Source organism: Pieris rapae, chromosome 7 (assembly GCF_905147795.1).
Source record: "Pieris rapae chromosome 7, ilPieRapa1.1, whole genome shotgun sequence".
NCBI lineage: Eukaryota > Metazoa > Arthropoda > Insecta > Lepidoptera > Pieridae > Pieris > Pieris rapae.
The window spans coordinates 307,013-327,249 of record NC_059515.1 but is presented as its reverse complement, the minus strand read 5'-3'; the positions used below and the strand labels follow the sequence as shown (position 1 = coordinate 327,249).

Genomic DNA, 20,237 nt, shown 5'->3' with positions numbered 1-20,237 from the left:
GTACTTAGAAAAACTTTTAAAAGAGGTAAAGAATCCTTTAAATTAAAGTTCAAATGAAACCATAATTATAAGCTACACTATGCAAGTATAACATAAATATAATTTATTAACATTATTGGATTACAAATATTTAATTAAACATAAAATTAATTTAAGTTTTATAACATATGATATTGGTCACGTAGTTGTATTTTGCTTCTAAAACAAAAAGCAATATGTATACCAAAATATACTTTTGATAATAAGAACATAAAAGAGCGAAAGGTTTAGATCTCTCGCCACTTCCACCACAGGGAGGTGTCGGCAAATTCAATAAAGTGATAATAAGAGAATTTCATCTCAGAAATCATATTTTCTTACATTCCATATTCCAAAAGCTTTTTATTAAGTTGCTTTGAGGAATTTGGGTTATATTTATTTAACAATCAATGCTATTCGTTCTGCCTTACATAACATGTCGCCCTAGTACCAACAAAGAAAATTTATTTTACCTACTTTACCGATATGTCCAACCAAATGAAAATCAGTTTTTCCCTATATGTAATGAATGATACAAGTAATAATAAGTATGTAGGTAATAGATGAAATTTTATTCTTATTTCAGCAGAATTTAATATTCACAAAGCAATTTCCATTATCTTTAAAATTAATAAGGCCTTATCTTTGATCATTTCCTAATTACCGTATCTGTGTTATATTGTATTTTAATAATATAGACACCTCAGATAATATAGATTGTACACTTGTCGCGAATATGTATTTAAATTAAATTGTAAATATTGTTTTTAATTTGCATAATTATATTATATTTACTGTCTAAATAGTAATTAACGTTTGATGGATTATTACTAAACCGAAAATGATAGATTACTGTCTACAAATTTTGGATCAGCCTTACGATACTTAACTACTTACGTTTATTTAATACCTCTCTCAGTTTATATAAGTCTATGCCATAAAAATAAACACACAAAATATATAATAAAAAGAAGAATGTATAAAAGAGGATGGTCTCGCCGCCAAGAGCAGTTTATTCCAAACAAACCAAACCCAGGTACACAGAAAAGTATAATTTGTATAACACTTACATTTGGCTCACAAAGTATTATCAGTTTGATTACCACCTACATTTGTACTGACGAGGTCAGGCTTCTTTTTATTTCACTTTATTGATTTAAAAGCACTTCAATTAATATCGTGATACAACATGTTATTATTGTAATGTATATCTTGTTTTACCAATTAAAATTAATATTTTTCTTAGTTGCATACTAACTGATACTATAAATGTTGATGCAAAGGTTTTATAAAGTATGTTTTTCTAAGATATGTCTATTAATAAGGGTATCGCTTGTCATGTTCTAATGATACTTTGTTTAAGTTCACTTTGAAGCCTGTAAACGTATTTATCTAATACTAGCTGACCTGGCAAACGTCGTTTTGACATGCATATCATTTATTATAAAAAATAGGTTGATCGTAGGGGGTTGAAAATTTTGGGTTGTATGTCTAAATAGTCTTTTTAATGCTGTTGATACAGTTGATAAAAAAATTAAAAATGTATCTAAAAATTTTAATAGATGTTGTCCGTTTCGGAGGAGTTTAACCACAGACGCCGCGACACGAAAATTTTATATATAAGATAAAATTTGTAATGCGTTATTTATTTATTTTATAATTTATTTACGTAATGTTACATTGCCTCCACCTCGCAATTATGGCATGCCAAAAGTAAAAGTAAAGGAAAATCGTTATTACAAAACTTTTAATATCATATATAACGTCAATATAATACCATCTAAGCCGTATGTTGCACGGCGAGCTGCAATAACTGTTGGAAATGATCCAAATATACCACGATGCAATGCGTATCGATTTGACTCAGTCGTTGCAAACTTTAATTGTGCGAGATTTGTATAGAAATATTGTGTACCCTACGGTTTTCTAACCTACTGACCTAGCATTGTGCATTTTAGCCTATGTTTAACGAAACTCAAGTATTTAAATATTATGGGTGAGTATAATGTTATATAAATAATCAATGTAAAAGTAGCTACATACATAGGCTTGTTTTAAATAATATCTAAATATTAATTAAAAACGTTTAATAATTTTGTGTCTGTGTGTCTAGGCTGTAAATGTATTTGAGGCAAACATTCCACTTGTTTCATCTTGCAATTTCACGTTATGAGTTATACAGCCTTTATAGAGTGGGTTTGTATAGACCAAGTTATCGCTGCTTTGAGTAACTTACTGTAAAATAGAAAGATGGGATGGTACGATACCTTGTTGCCGACGTGACTTCGCTATGTAAGCGTGTTTATAATACATGTTTTCATTTCGTCATTGTAGAACATAAAGGCAATATGAATTAAGCGCACAAGTTGTTAGTTAAATAACACACTTGGCGCTGGTCCAAACAGTCTCCCTGCTTCAACTGAATTTGTCAACACGGTTTTCTGGTACAGTTTTACTACGTTATTACATATCTGCTTCCACCCTCGCATTCACTCGCTTGGGTAATGTATATTATGATTGTATGGTTTATTTTCGTATTTTTACACATTTTAAATTAATTTCCGTTGTTGAAAAGGGAATATTCTCGATTCTAACCAATATATAGGAACCTTAACTTAAAATACTACTTAATAATTCAATACCTAAGGCTACTGATCAGTAAAGCACAAAAAGATGAGATGAGATTTGATTAAGAAAATACTCAATACATTTATGTTACAAATGTATCCTCTTTATAACTGTAGATAGGGCCGTCCACATTAAACTATAACTCAAGGCGGCCATAAAATAAACTAAAGAGCCACATCAAATACTAAACGTGTTTTATCTCCAACTGTATAAATGCAAATATCGACTCCAGAATGAAATGTAAATATGATAATGGCTTGCCGCCGAGTTTCATTAATTCTTCATCCTTGCCTAATGCGAAGTACTTTAATCTATGTAAAACCTAAAGGAAATATCTCTCATTAAATTAAATGCGAGTCTACTATATAAACAATCTTTGAGTACAGTAATATATATAATAATCACAATTTGCAAATAAAAAAGTCAAAGGGATAAATCTTTATTTTTTGATAGAATTAATACATGATAGTTGACCCTTGGTTATTTATAAAACACTTTTACCTGAGAAGGGTCGCGCTACCGTCAGTAAACAAGGGACCACGTTTTAATGTAACAAATTGGCTGCTCAAGGGAACACCGTAATAAAGGAAGGTAGTTTTTTCGAGACTAAAAGCCTTTTTACAACCTCAAATTCATGTGGAATAGAGCCAAATTCGTTTTTGGTGATTTTTTTACAAATATCTAACACTTCGTACAAAGGATATCGATCAATTTTGTTTATGTCTGCTATATTTAATTACTCAGATGTGCTCATTTTTATCGTTCTTATTATTAAAGTCATGTTTATTATCATTATTATCGTTTCAGGGGCTATAGGTTAATCAAACTCGTCAAAAAACAGCAATCATAAACCTTACCAAACAATCTCCGCTCTTGAAATATATATTAACTCTGAAACACGGCAATAAATTATTTGAACAAGGTGAGGCATAAAAATTTCACCCATCTCTTTAATTTTTACCCGTACCTTTGCTCCCGTGTACCTGCATAATTGAATATTTCATTTAAAATACATTAAGCGGCGTCCGATCAGGAACTCCGTTGCGTAGATATGAAACAAAGGTAATATTTGGTTTACCTTCTAACCAAAAATGAAGTGGCAGTTTACAATGGACCGAGTAAGGTACATTCAAATACTAACGCTATTTCCTCAAAAATAAGGTCCAATTTCCATAATAATAATTGTCGTTTTGTATTTTTTTATACAGTTAATACAGCTAATGACATGGACATTACATTCGACTTTATCATCGTGACACAATTGTCGAAGGAGTTTTTATTTTAAATTGTAATCGCAATAAGCTATTTTGATCTTGTACAGCAAATAGAAAATGTATGTAGAGTAACGCAACATTTAGGAATGCAATTGTATTGTATTATATTTATTACTAGAACAAAACAAATCTCCATACGCATTGTATCAATATCTAACCCATGTCAATATTATGAGACTTATTTGACAAAACGATATCCTTGGGAATTTAGAAAAGTTATATTTCGCCTTCTTGTGATATCCATTTCCATTTTGCTTTAGTTCTATGTGAAACTTATAAGGAAATATGAATTTAAAAGAAACCTACTGACAAATATTTCTACTACTGGGATTACGAAAATAATATTTTTTACAAATAATATTAAGTTAAAGAGAACTTGTTATACAAAATGTTATTTTTCTATATGGGTATAGTTTCTCTTATTTACGTAGTAGTAGCTTTGTTGCAATAAAAAAAGAGTGTACATTTCAAAGAAATAAAGCATTCGTAACGCTATTCAATAAGCGCTAGGAACAATCGTTCGCATTAAATCAAGGAGGGTGCGAAATAAAATCCGAGCTAATAAAAGCTAGCTTGTATAAGCGACAATGGCGCAACTAGGCGAGCACATCCGGGAAGCCGGGTCAAGGTCACGGCCCGGATCGATGCAGCTACGGTGCTACGGTGCTACGCCCGCTTACGTCCCTCTACGACCCACTCCCGGAATATCGCACTTTGCAATTTTCACTGTTGCTATTTTTAGTTTACGTTATAATTTTTAAATTGAGTTTTAAATTTAATCATTTAATAAATGAAGCAAAATATTACATTAATCCACCGACATGACCGCAGCTTCCAAAACCACTAAACCTATTTCTTAATAGCAATTTATAGTTTTATAACTGGAATAAAGTTAAGATAAAATGAGATCTATAATTATCAAAACACACAATTTTACCTTTTGTGGTACTGAAAAACTCTACAAAGCTTTTTAGAGTGTAGAGTCGAGGCTAGCGGTCATGGACATGTTCAAGATGACAGCTGCTTGAGAGTTAAGAATATCACGCCCGGAATAGCTTTTGAATAACTTATAAATATATGTTGATGCTGTATTAATTGCTTCTAACATAATCTCTTCATCACTCTTTTGAAAATATAATTTCGATTATTAATAATGTGATTTTAAAAATAAATCAAAGTCTCGAAAATAATATTTATATTGGTTAGATATTAGTGAAAAAACACTTTAATTGACATTTATATTACTTGAGCCAGAGTTGTAGTGTGTGTTTAGATCGATCACAATTTTTAATAAAATGTATATCAGAAACATATTTTTATAGGTCTTATATATAGGAATATATTAATAATCCATGTATAAATAAAAAGGTTTCGAACATTACGAGTATTATGAGTACTTAAATTATATAAAAATATTTGTAATGAACGCCCTAAGCAAAGCAATTTTAAGGCGAAATAATAAAAACCTCATTATTGTCGGGCACACAATACCGCTTTGTCCTTTATTATTTCTGTTAATACCCGGTTTTATTAAACAAAAAATAAACACCAATCTTTAGCTTAACAAATATTTTACCACGATTTGCATTTTTATTTATCTGTTAGCATACTAAATTATAATAATATAAGAATAAATTATTTAATGCAGATAATATTACAAAGCTATCATCTACCTACACTTCAAAAATTTAAGCTTAGTAAATGTAAAAGAATTCCGACTTTCTTATTAATGGCCCGTTTCATTACGGGATTTGATAAAGTTTATTTATTTATTTTAAAGTTCACCACATTGTAGAGTATGCTATATCTACAGTACATATTTCAATCTTTCTTTTTATTCCAATATATTATAACAATTATGGTAAAACTAAATGTTACAAAAAATAAAAATACTAATAATTCGTTTTTTTTATTCCGTTATATTCCCGAGTACATTCTGCACGAATGTCACAATTAATCTATGGGATACAGGCATTTTATTATAAATTTTAACTCGTCGACTCTTTTAAATCTTTCTCTCTTTTTCTCTCTACTTTACAAAGTCAGTATTCTTAACGTTTCATTACAGCGTCTTTAATACGAGTAATCCGATAAGATATCCTGAGTCGTGTACCCTCATTACTTCATGAAATTCATTTCTGGGAAAATTCTGGAGATAACTTATCAGGATTTAAGGGTTTATATAGAATGGCTCCGTAAAGTTGTACCAATTTGTGCTCAGAAGCTCGAGACGCGAAGTAACTTATTTTGTATTCGTAAAAACAACGAAACTGACATAAAGATCCGAATTATGCTTTGAAAATATTTCACAATTTCAATATATATAAAATTAGTGTATACATCGTATGCGTTAATCACAAAGGTACGCAAATAGCGTGGTAAATCTTAATCTGCATTGCGACATGAAGCGCGTTATCTAAATCTCTTATAATATAATAATAACCTTTACCGTTTTCCTGAATTAGGTATACACACCCGTTCTAAAAGTATCTTAAATAACAGTAAACTACTAATTCAATCATAGTCCTTCTTATAAATTATTCTCTGAAGTTAGTAGGAATAGGCCAATTAAAATAAAATATAATGTGAGAAATATCAAAAATTAGCCTATTTAGTCATTCTTTCCTAATCTTTGAAGGAATACGTAAATAATTTTCTCATAAAATGCAGCCGTGCCGTAAAGTTTGAATAGTCTTTTATAGCATCATAACCTTGAGAGCGTTTAGCTACTGCGAACAACTACCCCTGTACTTGAAACGGTCATGGCCGCGCTACGACCTACGCTCGAATGAGGAACGTCCGCTCGGCGCGGCAGCTAACGCTAGAATAGGCTTCCCGCGAGGCGCGGGTGGGGAGTGTTTACTCCTCCCCGGCCGTGCCAGCTGAGCGGCGGCACGCTATATTTAGGTTGCGCTGTAAATATTCGGTCCAAGTACGGAAAGCGCCTCCCTCCCCGCGGCGGTGTGGGGACAGGTAGTTCCCGACATGAGCGGGTAAAAGTTGAAAGTTCACCACCGCCTCGCACACGAGTTCGCGCTGTTACCGAAGGCTTTCTTTATTTAAATTCTATTGCAACTTGCTCTCTGTAGTATCCGTCGACTCTAATTCTATACGGTCTTTATATTTAGTACAAATAAAATTTATTAGTTGCAATTGAATGAGAATTTTTATTTACATTTTCAATTAAGAGAAACGAGCGGTTGGGGTTATAAAAGTATTGAAAACGAGCCAATGACGTCGGCAATATCGTAAATATACAACCGCCTCTTTGTGGAAATTAAAAGAGATTACTTCGCCAGTGATGAGCAATTTGCGTGCTTGCTCAAATTGGGCAGGCCGTTATTTTTTGCCGCATCATCAAACGTTCAGGATCGATACAACGATTTCCTAAGCAAACCTACTAAACTATCAAAAGCCACTAATATCCAAGAGTTTTTGTATTTTTTCAATCAAACCCGAATAATACAAGATCAATAGTAATGCTCTATTAATAATGAAACCAAAAAAAATACATATTTTATTCAATGAATTCACTTCACAGCTTTTGACTGACAGAAGACTTGACAGCCGTTGCAGGCGCACTGATCGACGAAGCCTTCGCTAACTTCGTAACATCTTGATTTGGTGATATTTCCGAACTGCTGTCAGAAAAGTACCTTTCGCCCTTAGTGAATTCATAGTCCGGCTCCACTTCACGGTATTTCTCATGCTTGGGGTCGTGGAAGGAGACAATGCTGAGGACGGGTGCGGTCCCTCCGAAAGCTATGCGTTCCTTGTGACTTGTTATGGCGAGAACTGTACCGGATGCAGGGTAGGAACAAGCAATGAATCGGTTGTGAAGGTTGATCACTTCCACGCAGTTGGTTCCGCTGCCGCCAATTATTGCGTATTTGCCTTTTCGATTGTACTGGAAACATATAAGTTAATATAGAAAATTCCATTATTTTTTTTATACTCGTTTCTTTCTATTTCATTTATGTGTAATTTGTAGTGATAGTGATCATACTATGAGGACAGTGCAATTTATTTACTTTCATCAATTTATATGTTTATAGAACAGGGGGCAAACGGCTTACCTGATGTTTTATATTTCTAAAACGTTCTGTTAGTAACAAGGCGTTTTGAAAGTCTTTTAAACCTCCCAAAAGTAAGAACATCCTAAATGTTTTTATAAACTACAACATTCAATATAACAAAAACGTTATCTCTTGTTGGAAACCTTCAGAAACACCTTTTGAATTTCATCAATACCAACTTAACTGTTTTGCTTGGGAATTAAACGAAAACAAAGGAGAAACCTCAAAGCTTGCCCTCAGAGGAGCATTAATATAAATGTTTAGTCTGTATACATCGCTATGGAAGTATTAATACAAAGCCAACTAAATATATGCTCCCTAACTTCACCACATAAAGCATCACATTACATATACGATATATTCCTATCCTGAATCAATGAATTTGTTGATTTTCCTTACATTTATGACATCTATTTCCAGACGTATTTACCAGTTTTTACTTTATCCAGTATTTACTTTATCTAAAAATCTAACAACACACATAATATCAATCTAGTTCTATAATGTTTAAGTACTAAAACACCGAAATACCTAATTCGTACGTTTTACGCGATTTATCTCATTTTTCTATACATTTTCTACAACAAACTTATAACATACGAGTAGTAGTGAAAATATATACCTCTGAAGATCTCCAATATCGACACGCATAGAGAAATTCTCCATCGACATTTGGTCTCCGGTTCTGTACCCGGATGATATTCAGCCGCTTTCTGGCCACTATATCCCAGACCGTTAAGGCTTCCGTGGGTAGCCAGCTTCCAGCTACACAATGGTCCCTCTAAAAACATTAATTGTAATAAAACATACTTTAACGTCGGCGATGAAAACTAAGGGATAAAGTCATAAAAAATATATATAATAGAACATTTACTATATATAAATCGTATTATCTCTCCATCTAAACAAAGACTGCCAACTCGAAGGGCAAAGTTTACCGAAATTAATTTTCTAAAACAAGGTACAACTTTACGAGGAGGACCTTAATGAAAAGTATTAAAAATAAAGTACGTCAACTATGAGTATCAAAGTTATAACGGCATCGGTTGGAACCCGACCACGTACTTCACAAAGAGTTTTTAATTAAAATTGCTATTTGTCTCAAATGTAACGGACTTTGCTCATGTTGAGTTATCAAGAAAAGACGACGTACCAGCACTTAATATATTTATGTTAGGCATTCGTAATGTAACGCTCAGAAATCTACGAAACATCTGTGACGTATGAATAATAAAAATATGAATTTCATATAGAATATAATATACCGGCGTTTCACATAGTCAATAATAATAAAGCTCCTTTAATTCCATACTTTTAAAAATTAATATTAAATGTGTGTTAGTACACTCTAGTCAATCTTCCTAGATCCAATTCTTCCCAGAAACCTTAACTATATCGTAAGCTCTTAGATTTTATGGTCTTCTACTTTTTTTCCTGAAGGCCTCCTCCAGCCTCCAGCGGGTAGGTGCTTAAACTTTTTTAATCTAGCTGCTGTGGTCTCTGGCAGAATGACCAGCGCTGTGGAACATTCTGCTCCTCAGCAAATGCTAAGCCAGGGCTAATTACAGCCACAGCACTCACACACATTACACACATTTGAAACGAGCTGAATGAGAAAATATTTTTTATTATTATAATAATTTTTATTTATTGTTTTTGATATATCATTTTAGTTTTTATTTTTTTTCGATGATTATTGTTATTTGGTGTGGTTATATGTGTGTTTTGTTTCTAATAAATGTTATGTCTGTCTGTCTGTCTGCCTGTTATTTCATTCGATATTGTCCCGCAAAATATTAACATGATCGGTAAAAAAGGTATCATTGGGATACAGCACAGCAATTAATAAGTCCCTAACTCCAACATATCATCGATATAAGAGGCACAGTCTTGAAGAAAGAACAGCAATTACGCCTTTGCTATTTCGATTGGCCGCTTGGAGTATGCACGGTCAACAACGAATCTGACGCTCCAATCGGCACAAAAACTTTGCATATTTCATGAGAAGTCCATACCTGATCTTATCGGGCTTTAACTATTTTTTCAAAATGCCTACTTCCGAGACATCAATTTCCAACAGCAAATTTTAGTATCTATAGGGGTGGCATGTTTTAATCAATTTTGTTGAATTCACGCACGGTTCATATGCAAAAAGGGACATTTTCAATCTTGTAGAAACAAGATTAATGATGAGACTTGTAGGATTTTAATATTTCACTCATAGAAATAGGTTTAATTATCCTCTTAATCCGTTGAAGAAACCTCACTCGATTAATAGACACCTACACAAAGATTGTATGTTAATAAGATCGTAATGATTAATTATTGTAATCTCAAAAAAATATACCGAATAAACGTTTAAGAACTTAATTTTATTAAATTAAATATAATTGTAATGCATAATAATCAGATTTTTAATTTTTTCAAGTTAGAAAATTTTGCGATAATTATATAAAGTATATTTAATTTTTTTATAAACTCAATAACCGCTAAAACTTATATAAAATTGAGAACAAAACCCTTTTTTTTTAATTTTGCTTACAAGAGTAAAACATCCGAAGAACATTCATATTTTATTTTATAATAAGATTATATGAATGGAAATTGCGCGATTTTGCATTTAGAAAGGAACAACATTCTGTTAATGCAGGTTTGGAAAATATTTTAGATTGCCTAGTTAAAAGATCCTATCATAATTCCAGCCCACGCCATTCAATGTGTCGGAAAGTGTATAAATTTTCGTCTGACATGAATACAGAACTGGCAAATTCATAACACGATCCATTTATCACCCGTTTTCATGTACAACGCAAAATTTCATATTTTTCGCTTAATCTCGAAACTTTCAACACGTAAACGCTATTAGTATAGGCCTAAATTCCATCGCCCTACTTTTCTTAATTAAATCTAAAATTCTATATTATATATCTTCTCTAGGTCACTCAAATGCATAAAGCACTTGTAACTAGTGATAAAAATCCTCTACAATGTTCATTTGTTACGTTTTGTTTGTTAAAAAAAATTTGTCCATAAAAAAGCCAGCTTATTATGAACAAAATAATATTTAAAAGATTAATCCAAATGCGGAAATTGAGTGGACACTAGATATACAACAGTACATTTTTTGATAAAAACCGATAGCATACATATGACATTAAAATTACATCAAACAATGACCGCTGACGTTGCTTAGTATCTGAAGCGGCTTTGTGGCTTAAGATAGTGCGCTTTAGCTTCAAAAGATTGTTTTCACGATCGACACATAAGCCTAATAATTACTTAAGGATCTTAAATGACAATGTGATTGTTGTAGTTATCACACAAAAATCCTCATATAATCAATGTTTTAGGGATTCCAGTGAGTTATATTCTACGTAATAGACAGCTAAAGCTTAATTTAATCAATTAATGAGTCTAGACACCTAGAAATGTTCAACTTTTCTATATTTTAAGGTCGGCCTGTTAGAATTATAAAGCCAAGAATAATAGACCCTCACGAATTCTCAAATAACAATTCACAAAGAATGTAAATTGGTTTCTAACTCTTTGCTACACTTTCAAAGATGACCTAGAAAAGTTCTAGACATTTTGGAAAAATATGTTGCGAGAGAGAATTTCATTATTAATACGTTGTATTTAGCGCCGTGTGCACTCGATAATTATAACTTTATAATGGGCAAACGGGCAGGCCCATCGACCCACACACTGGCCGTAGGCTTCATCCGTTACTGGCCTTTTATTAATTATTATGCTCCTCTCTTACGTTCATTGGACATATCATTAGCACATTTTAATACCAGACAATTTTCAAATCAAACATATTAAGAACAGCATTAAGTAAAACAAAATATATATATTTATGTTTTAGTAAAATAGTAAATAAAAGTAAGGTAAATACTAGTTACTGTCGGCATACCGTTCGGAAACATTTAGCCGCAAAAGTCGAGTCGTCTATAAAGAAATATGTTCGACCCCTGCCGTATAGCCCCCCAGGGTCTACATAAATTACAATCAGTTTCGCAGTGGTTTGGTGGTTGCTTCTAGAAATTATGATTAGTAATATAACTTACATTTATATCAATGCTATCGCTGCAGACGTCGACTCCTTCGAAGGTAGCGACACAACCCACGGGGCATCTGGTGTCCCACACCTTGAATCAGGTTTTATTTATATGTATGCGACGAGATATTCACAATTGTTCCATATGCCTACTACGAATACAAATTATCTGCGGAATTTGGCAATGCTTCGGGTTTTAGCTAAGTAATATAATTTATGTTGGTGTAGACCTTTTTACCTTCCAAAAGGAATGGAAATATTTTACTAGTTTTTTCTTTAAAATATTAAGTTGTCGTTTTTTAATGTTTACTTTCAGTTTACTATGTTTTCTGTTTCGTATGTTTTGTTTATAAATGTAATCTTTTTATAAGCTACAACAACTTCTGAATGACATAATAAGAGACTATTTACACCATAATAAACCTATGTATGTCCATTTAAAATAGTAAATTAAAATGTTTTTGAACAAAAGAATTTATACCTGAAAAATTATTTACACATCACAGGGATTCAAATGAACATGCTTTATTTTATCCACAAAGCCCGTCAAAAACGACATGCCACCGACTCATATTCATTTAAAAATGCACTGCGGCTGTTAGGGTGTTTTAGACACGCGTGTTATTCATTTTCGAAAATTATTTTCAGTAAAAATATAGAAATCGGAATCTAAATCCATTAAAAACAAAAGTTTTCTTTAATATTTGACACCATTGAGCAAAAAATTGAATTTGACGAAATAATTCAAATATGGGATTAAATAGTCAAAGTAGAATTAATAAAATGGTTAATCATTTAAATGTATTATTATTATTTAAAATAATAAAAACATAATATATTTTTTTAAAAGTTTATTCATTATAAAGCTGTTGTGCTATATATGAATCAAATAATAATATGAAATATTTTTTAATGTGGTGTACATTCTAGAAAATGAAAGATAAACATTAATTTTTGAGTGAATTCTGTCTGTAACCAGCTTTAAAATAAACAATGAACACGATTCTTTGTGACGCGCGCTAAGCCCTCAAAAGGAGAACTTAGTAAATAATTAAATAACTCGCTGAAATATTTTAATCTCAACAGAGACCAGCGGTGGTCCGCCATGTTTCATTTACAACTTGTTCACAAGGGTTTAAGTCAACATAGGTATCAGCTGCAGCCTGCACGTTTAGGTTTCATTATGCAAAGCTTCAAAGAGAAAATATATCATTTCAAATTTTTATAGCCTCATACGTGGCTTGGCCATTTCCTTTAATGAATTATTCGTTTCCTTACCCTTAAAGTGTTGTCCCAAGCTGCACTAGCGAATACCCGAGGTCTTTCGTCGTGGCAGCGTAAGGCGCATACCTGTCCCGCGTGCATACGCTGCAACTTTTTGGGAATGAATTGAAGTCGAAGCTTATGCACTTTGTACGTTGTTTCCACCTGAAATGTTTAGAAATTCTGACTTTAGACTTTATTTATGACGGACACTTCGCTTCGCTTATTCACTCGTGAGCTGAAAACATAGTAGGTCTGATAATTTCTCAACCGTTTACCTTCTGACGTGGCGGGCCTTGGCCAGTGACCCACTTTCCGGGTTAAGGACTTTACGAATATCTCGTAAACCAATCTGTATTGGCAATAAAATGGGATTAGGTTGACGGTTTACGGCAACACTTTATCGTAAGCTTCGTGTACCAAATGGTATCGGACGTGGAGGGTCATCGTAAAAAAGGGGACACAAAATTATAAAACAAACGCGCGTCGCGGTTTGATTAAAAACAGCAATAAAGACTTCTGACTATGGGAATGTTTATGACAAACGTAAAATTTTGATCAGGACGAATGAGCTTGTATTTGTCGAATATTGCTAAAACAGAATCAGTCGTTATATTTATCTATAAATACTTTGTCTTTCAGCGACAAGTCTCGACGATTCAACAGTCATACATATATATATACATACTTGATAGTATCGGACAAATTGAGAATATATAACCACATCGCGATGTCGATTAGGTTTCGTTATTCACGAAACCTTATCATTCTGGTTATTAAGTTTTTAAAAGACTTGAGTAAAAAACCAATTAATAAACCAACATATTATGGAATGAAAACAAATTTTAAACTACTCAATTTAAATAGCTTTGTTACTTAAAAGCTACGTTAAACACGTTATAAATATGCTAATTCAGAACAGGAAAAATGAAAACTCTCAACCACAATAAAACTCGCGCATTTCTAGTTCTATTGTTCAAACAATTGCCAGGATTAAAGCGAGAATTACGTTTTATGTAAACAATTTGCAAGCGTCACGAGCCACTTTATAAAATGTACAAATCATAAACCTTTAATCGTGCAAAAGAAAACCATTTAGTGTGCGATTCAGTCATTTTGATAAGAAAATTAACAATCTACAACGGAAACAGATTAAAACGAATATATTTCTCTTTCTCTCACACTTGTACTCAATAAACACGATAATAAGAAGTCAATAAAAAGTCTGCTGGAGTCTCAACACCATGGGCCCAGTGAGAAGATAGAAAATGACAAAACCTTAGAATAAGTAGATTAGGGTTAATTGCACGATAATCGTACGTGCAAAACGGTGACAAGTGAAAAAATAGAACACACGAACAGTGTCTTCTCTTTAATAGAGACTGAAAGTAGTATTATTAGACATTTATGTTAAATATCCTTTTTAGTAAATTAGGTCCGTTTTTAATTTTATTAATTTTTTCCTTATTAGTTTCAATTCCTTAAAGTTTCAATTAACTCCAATTATTTCCTTATTAGTCTACGCTTAGTCTAGATCATAAAGTTTTATGATATCTTATTAAAGACAAAAAAAATATTTTCTTGTTAAAATAAATGCACAGAACATCGTACCCAATAAAGAATTTATGGGCGTTTAGAGTATTTATTTTAATTAAACGTTTAATAGTATTATTTAAATGAGATAACTAGAAAACAGTATTGTTCTAGCTAATAACAATAAATTCACCACCTGACTAGCTTTATTTGCGCGAGGATTCTATTGTTTGTGAGAGTTGTAAAATTGTGAATGGAAATAAATTTCACTTACCTTTGTAGCTACAAATGTTCGTGTCGGCTCCGAGACTTTCTTTACATACTCTACAGAGCTTTGTCAAGATGAGATAGGATGTGCTTGGTAATATAAAAACTTTATAAAATAAAATAAATCAGTGGCTCAAGCTTTTTAGGACTAGGCCTCAGATTTCTGTTTCAATATCATTTTTCAGTCTAATATGCAATATACCTACTTGGATTAGGCGTGCCTGATACACGACATCGACTTTTTGGGTCTAAGACGAGCCGGTTTCCTCACGATGTTATCCTTCACCATTCGAGCGAATGGTAAATGCGCACATAGAAAAAAGTCTAGGCTTTTCCAGTTACTACAAAATAAAATGGAAAATAAAGTCAATTCTTAACCATCTAGATAATCAGACGATACTAAAACTTAACGTACCTCTTGAGTCTCGATGTCGTACACTTTTATTGATGAGTCCGCGTAACCGACAATGAATTTCGCCTCGTCAGCACTGAGACCGAGCGACAACGCTGCCGACCGATCTATAATAATCATTTTTAGAAAAAGAAATCCACCATACACATAATAATATAATTTACTTTAATTTAAGCAAAACGGATTACTTAAAATGGCGAGAACTAGGAGTTCAGCAAAGGTTATTCAACATATCTGAATGTTTACTACATTTGTGTTTAAAAAGTTGAAATAATCTAGTCTTAAGCTCAAATAAGAATTACACATCAGGAAAAAGGCTTTGCTGGTAAGAACGTCTTCTTATGTATTACTTTTTTCTTTAGGATGCTATTTGGCATATTAACCACCGCGATCTGGCAGATCTGTAGCCAAGAAGCTTAGCGGCAGGGGAGTGACTAATCTCCCTATTCCTAAAAAGGGAATTTATTTACTTAAACTAAGTTGTGTGTGCTTGGCGTGCCCAGACCATAACTACTCCGGAAACATCATATTAATAAGTCGGAACCCGCGCCACGTCTGGTGCTACTCATCTTACTGATATATCTAACAATTCCAAGGCAGAATTATTCCAGCTGCGATCTGCGCTCAAGCGACATTTCGGATACCCCATCCCGTGATACCCTTGCAAAATAAAAGGCCTTTTATTTTTGATTGTAAACAGGCAACACTCAAAAGCATATCTAGTAGACACACGCGTAGACATGCGACATGAAACGTCTGTCGGAATATTTATAAACTCAATTAATATTTATTGAACTTGCACAAGCTTATTCAGTATACCTTTCATAAAAATAAAATGCAAATATAACAGATAGCTCGTTCCACTCAACTTTGAGCCGCATTGTAATAAGATATTAAAAAATGTTAAGTAGAATCGATTCACAGTATCTTGACCATGACCGACTATGATACAGATTGGCCACTCGTGCCGAGGTAGCCTATGTCATAATAAAAGCAGACAAAAATATTTAGTCAGCGTTTTTCAATAAAAGGCAGACGCCATCACTTAGTGCATACTATATTGTAATAAGTAGTTGTTATTATTAATCAACAAAAATACTGTAAATCTTGTCTTAACAATAACTATTTATTACAAAACAAGACAAAAAAAATCGTAGTATTTTTGTTCTTGACAACATAATATATATGTGGACAACGGCGGATCCCCATGACCCCCCCCCTGAGCTTGTTCAAGGAGTTAGTTGGACCACTAATTAATCATAATGATTTTATTTCAATATTTTGTCACCATACAGATTGCATTAACTTATCATACCTAGAATATTTAATAAATTTAATACAATATAATAACTTTGATGGCTTTGGATGGCAAACGTATAAGTTCGGATAGATAGGATAGAGGTTTTATATGTTAACACCGTAATATGACTCTCATACGTGTAATAAAAGGTGTGGCAGCTGAGGAGATTCCCGGTGCGCCATAGTATTGAGTGTTTAGGTACTCCAGTGCTGGGTCAGCCCGTATACAATACTGCGGTGGATCCTCTGTAGATGCGACTAACTGGAATGATCAATATGAGCAATAACTGTAAAGCCCGTGATAACCCAGTAGAGTTGACACACTTTAAATTCTTTCATTGTTTCTTTAGGTATACCTTTTTTTACCTTATGAAAAGATTTTAAAAGATAACAAATTACTGGTTGACACGAACGAAACAGGTTGATAAAAATAAAGTTCAAGCGGATAGTGCGATTTAAGCACTGTGAAATTTAAGATCTTAGGTAAAGAGAGTAAATAAAATTTATAATAAGTAAGCTCACGTTGGGTATATCAATCCTGTATACAGCGCCATCTGTGCACGCAGCATAGCAAACACGTTCTTCGAAGCGGCTGTATTCAAGAGCGTAAATTGGTTTCGGCGGAAATTGGATGTTTCGAAGTGTACAAAGAACCACGCCAGTGCTGCCATGTCGCATCTTAATGGAAAAGTTGTTTACAATAGTAACAATACAATACAATTGTAAGAAACTAAAGATAATTTTTATGTGAATATAGAGAAATAACTATTTTCACTCGACATACTTAATTTTTTTCATATTAAGCATTTTGTTTGAAAATCTTCAAAAAATTGAAAATTACGGTACTAAACATTTTCGGAAGCATTGTGTACCTGTATAGCTCCCGAAGCATGGCCTACGATAATATAATATCCATTACGAGAGAATGTTAAAGCTGTAATCGGTCCCATTTCGCTTCCAAACCATCGATTGTATAAAACTTCATTCGGAGTGTCTCTAATAAACTTCTCGTGATTTTCTTTTAACCACGAAACATTTTGACGCGCTTTAATACGCCTATAGAACATGGGATACCATATTACAGGATTTTTCTCATTTTCATAATAATTTTCAATGTTTTCAACATAATCACGAATTATGTCTTTGTGGTCCGTCATTTTAATAAAGTCATGGCCACGCAGTTTCAACTAGGTACAAGACTATTGATAAGAACACTTTATATTATTAAACTCTTCCGTACTTATAAAAATCTCATTTACAAAAGATCTACCTGAACTAGTCCCGACGAATGTCCAACAAGAAGAAATTCTCCATCTTGTGTGTAGATCATGGAAGTTATAAATCCAAACTCTGAAAGATAATGTACGTTCCGGAGCCACTCATTTGGCGAGTCTTTAAAAAATCGTTCAAAATTTTCTTCGACCCAAGGTAATTCCTCAGCCTTCACTTTTCTTTCGACAAAAGAAGGAAACTGTGACCGGTAACCTTCAAGTTCATTCGCGAGTTGGCGTTTTATGCGGTATCCATATTCTTTAACAAAAACTTCAATATCAGACTCACTTTCGGATAAGTTAAAACGACTGTACCTCGATATATTAAAAAGACTTGAAGCCATCACACTTTCAGAATAAAGCCTAAATGTCTTCAATTTTTTTTTTGGAATCACAGACAACTAGACCAATGTTTTTGCAAACAGCAAATAAACATCATAGATCAAAATCTTTAAACTACAACTTTTTTGAAGGATGTATGTAAAATAAGTCTACTTGTCTAACTTTCGATAAATTTGGAATATATGATAGAGTTGAATCGATCGGAAAATAGAAAAAGAGACTCGGCCGATGTTTTGAAAGAAATATTTGAGAATAAATGCTTCTGTTGCTGGAAGTTGACGAAATCTATCTAAAATGATAAAAAAGTACATGTATCGTAGTCAATGCTCGGCCAAAAAGAGGATTTTCAGAAACTTCATACATTTTTTTCATTTCTTCACGGAAATAAAAACCACTGTTGCCGATGTCGATGGAGATATCCGTGGTTTAATATTTGACGTTTCAGTCGCGTTATGTGAACTGCTGTTCATCTCAGTACGTCCACCACATTGGAAACGTAAATGCGGCAACGCAGAACTTGAAACTAAATATGGGTATATAACGACGTAATATGCGTAATCTTTGATGACAAATGGAGTCACATGTTAATTGTATATTATTAATACTCATAACTCAATATAATAAAATTTGAGAAAAAATATATAAGTGTAATATCTTCCAAGGTCTAAACTTAACTGCTATTTTATAGAAGCAGGTTATCTAGCAAAATTCTTGACTTTTATTAACAATAAATATGATAGCAAATCAGCTATCTGTCTTTTCAAATATGTAGGTAGATTATAATATCTACCCTTTGTCAAAAAGTAGGTAACTATTACAACTAATGTACCTATTGGAATCAATAAGTGTAAAGATTTTATCATACAATGTAAATTATTATTACAACATGAGACAATGCATACATTTGGAATGCAACACAAATGGAATTGCCGAAAAAGCGCCTTAAAACTCATGGAATCATACCTGAGCGATAGATTTCATAGGGAACATGTAAATGAAACGATATCACGGGATCGTCTGTACCGCAACGCTACATACTTATTCATCCCTTATTTCTCGTCTATATAAATGTCATTTCCCGTAAAGGAACTTCACGAGATAGTTCTGTTTGCTGATGACACTTTGCTTTTATTTAAAGTGAAACGATGAAATCACTGGAGAATGTAAACAATGCCATCTCCAGTGTAGTTCACTGGTTTGTACAAATTAATCTTAAGCTAAACGGAAAGAAGAAACAAAATTATTAAATTTGTAACAACAATTAATGGAAAAAGTAGTAATGCTCAAATAATTGTTGAAATAATAATGAGGAAATAGACTTTGTTGATAATGAGGTGTTCTTGGGAATTACTTTAAAGAAAAGAAAGAAAGAACTTTATTAGACACAATATACAGGAATGTTTCGATAAAGTAGAGTGCACTGGCCCCCACACTAGGATTCCCTGTGTTGTGGGCAGCCAGTCTCTTTTTTTTCACATCTAAACAGTATGTATTGCTACTTAGGTAGTATACTCCACAAGGTCTTTTGAATAAGCTAAGTTCTGCAGCGTCCGCAGTGAAAAGATACGCGACCTGACGGATGAGAATACAGCAAAGCTTATTTACCTATCTCAGCTAGTTTTATAGTATCATGTCCTGTGGTGTTTTTTTGTAAGCTAATTCAGCTGACATTAAATGGATATTTGTAGTGTAAAACCGGGCTATAAGAGCGATCTGTGGGTTGTCCCCACGGGAGTCAGTCCGAAGGAAGTTTAAGGACTTACATATTTTGACTTTGGCAAGTCAATACATTTA

At 33.0% G+C, this 20,237-nt stretch overlaps 1 protein-coding gene across 1 annotated transcript; it reads right to left on the bottom strand.

Moving 5' to 3' along the window:
* Positions 1–7,433: 7,433 nt before the first annotated feature.
* LOC110994623 lies at positions 7,434–18,445 on the bottom strand. The gene is made up of 8 exons (XM_045628904.1): positions 18,101–18,445; positions 17,353–17,508; positions 16,969–17,092; positions 15,535–15,638; positions 13,335–13,484; positions 12,067–12,147; positions 8,619–8,777; positions 7,434–7,827 (listed from the first exon to the last, which is right to left on the bottom strand). The coding sequence occupies exons 1-8, from the start codon at positions 18,443–18,445 to the stop codon at positions 7,456–7,458; spliced, it is 1,491 nt and encodes a 496-aa protein (XP_045484860.1). The 3' UTR covers positions 7,434–7,455.
* Positions 18,446–20,237: the final 1,792 nt, after the last annotated feature.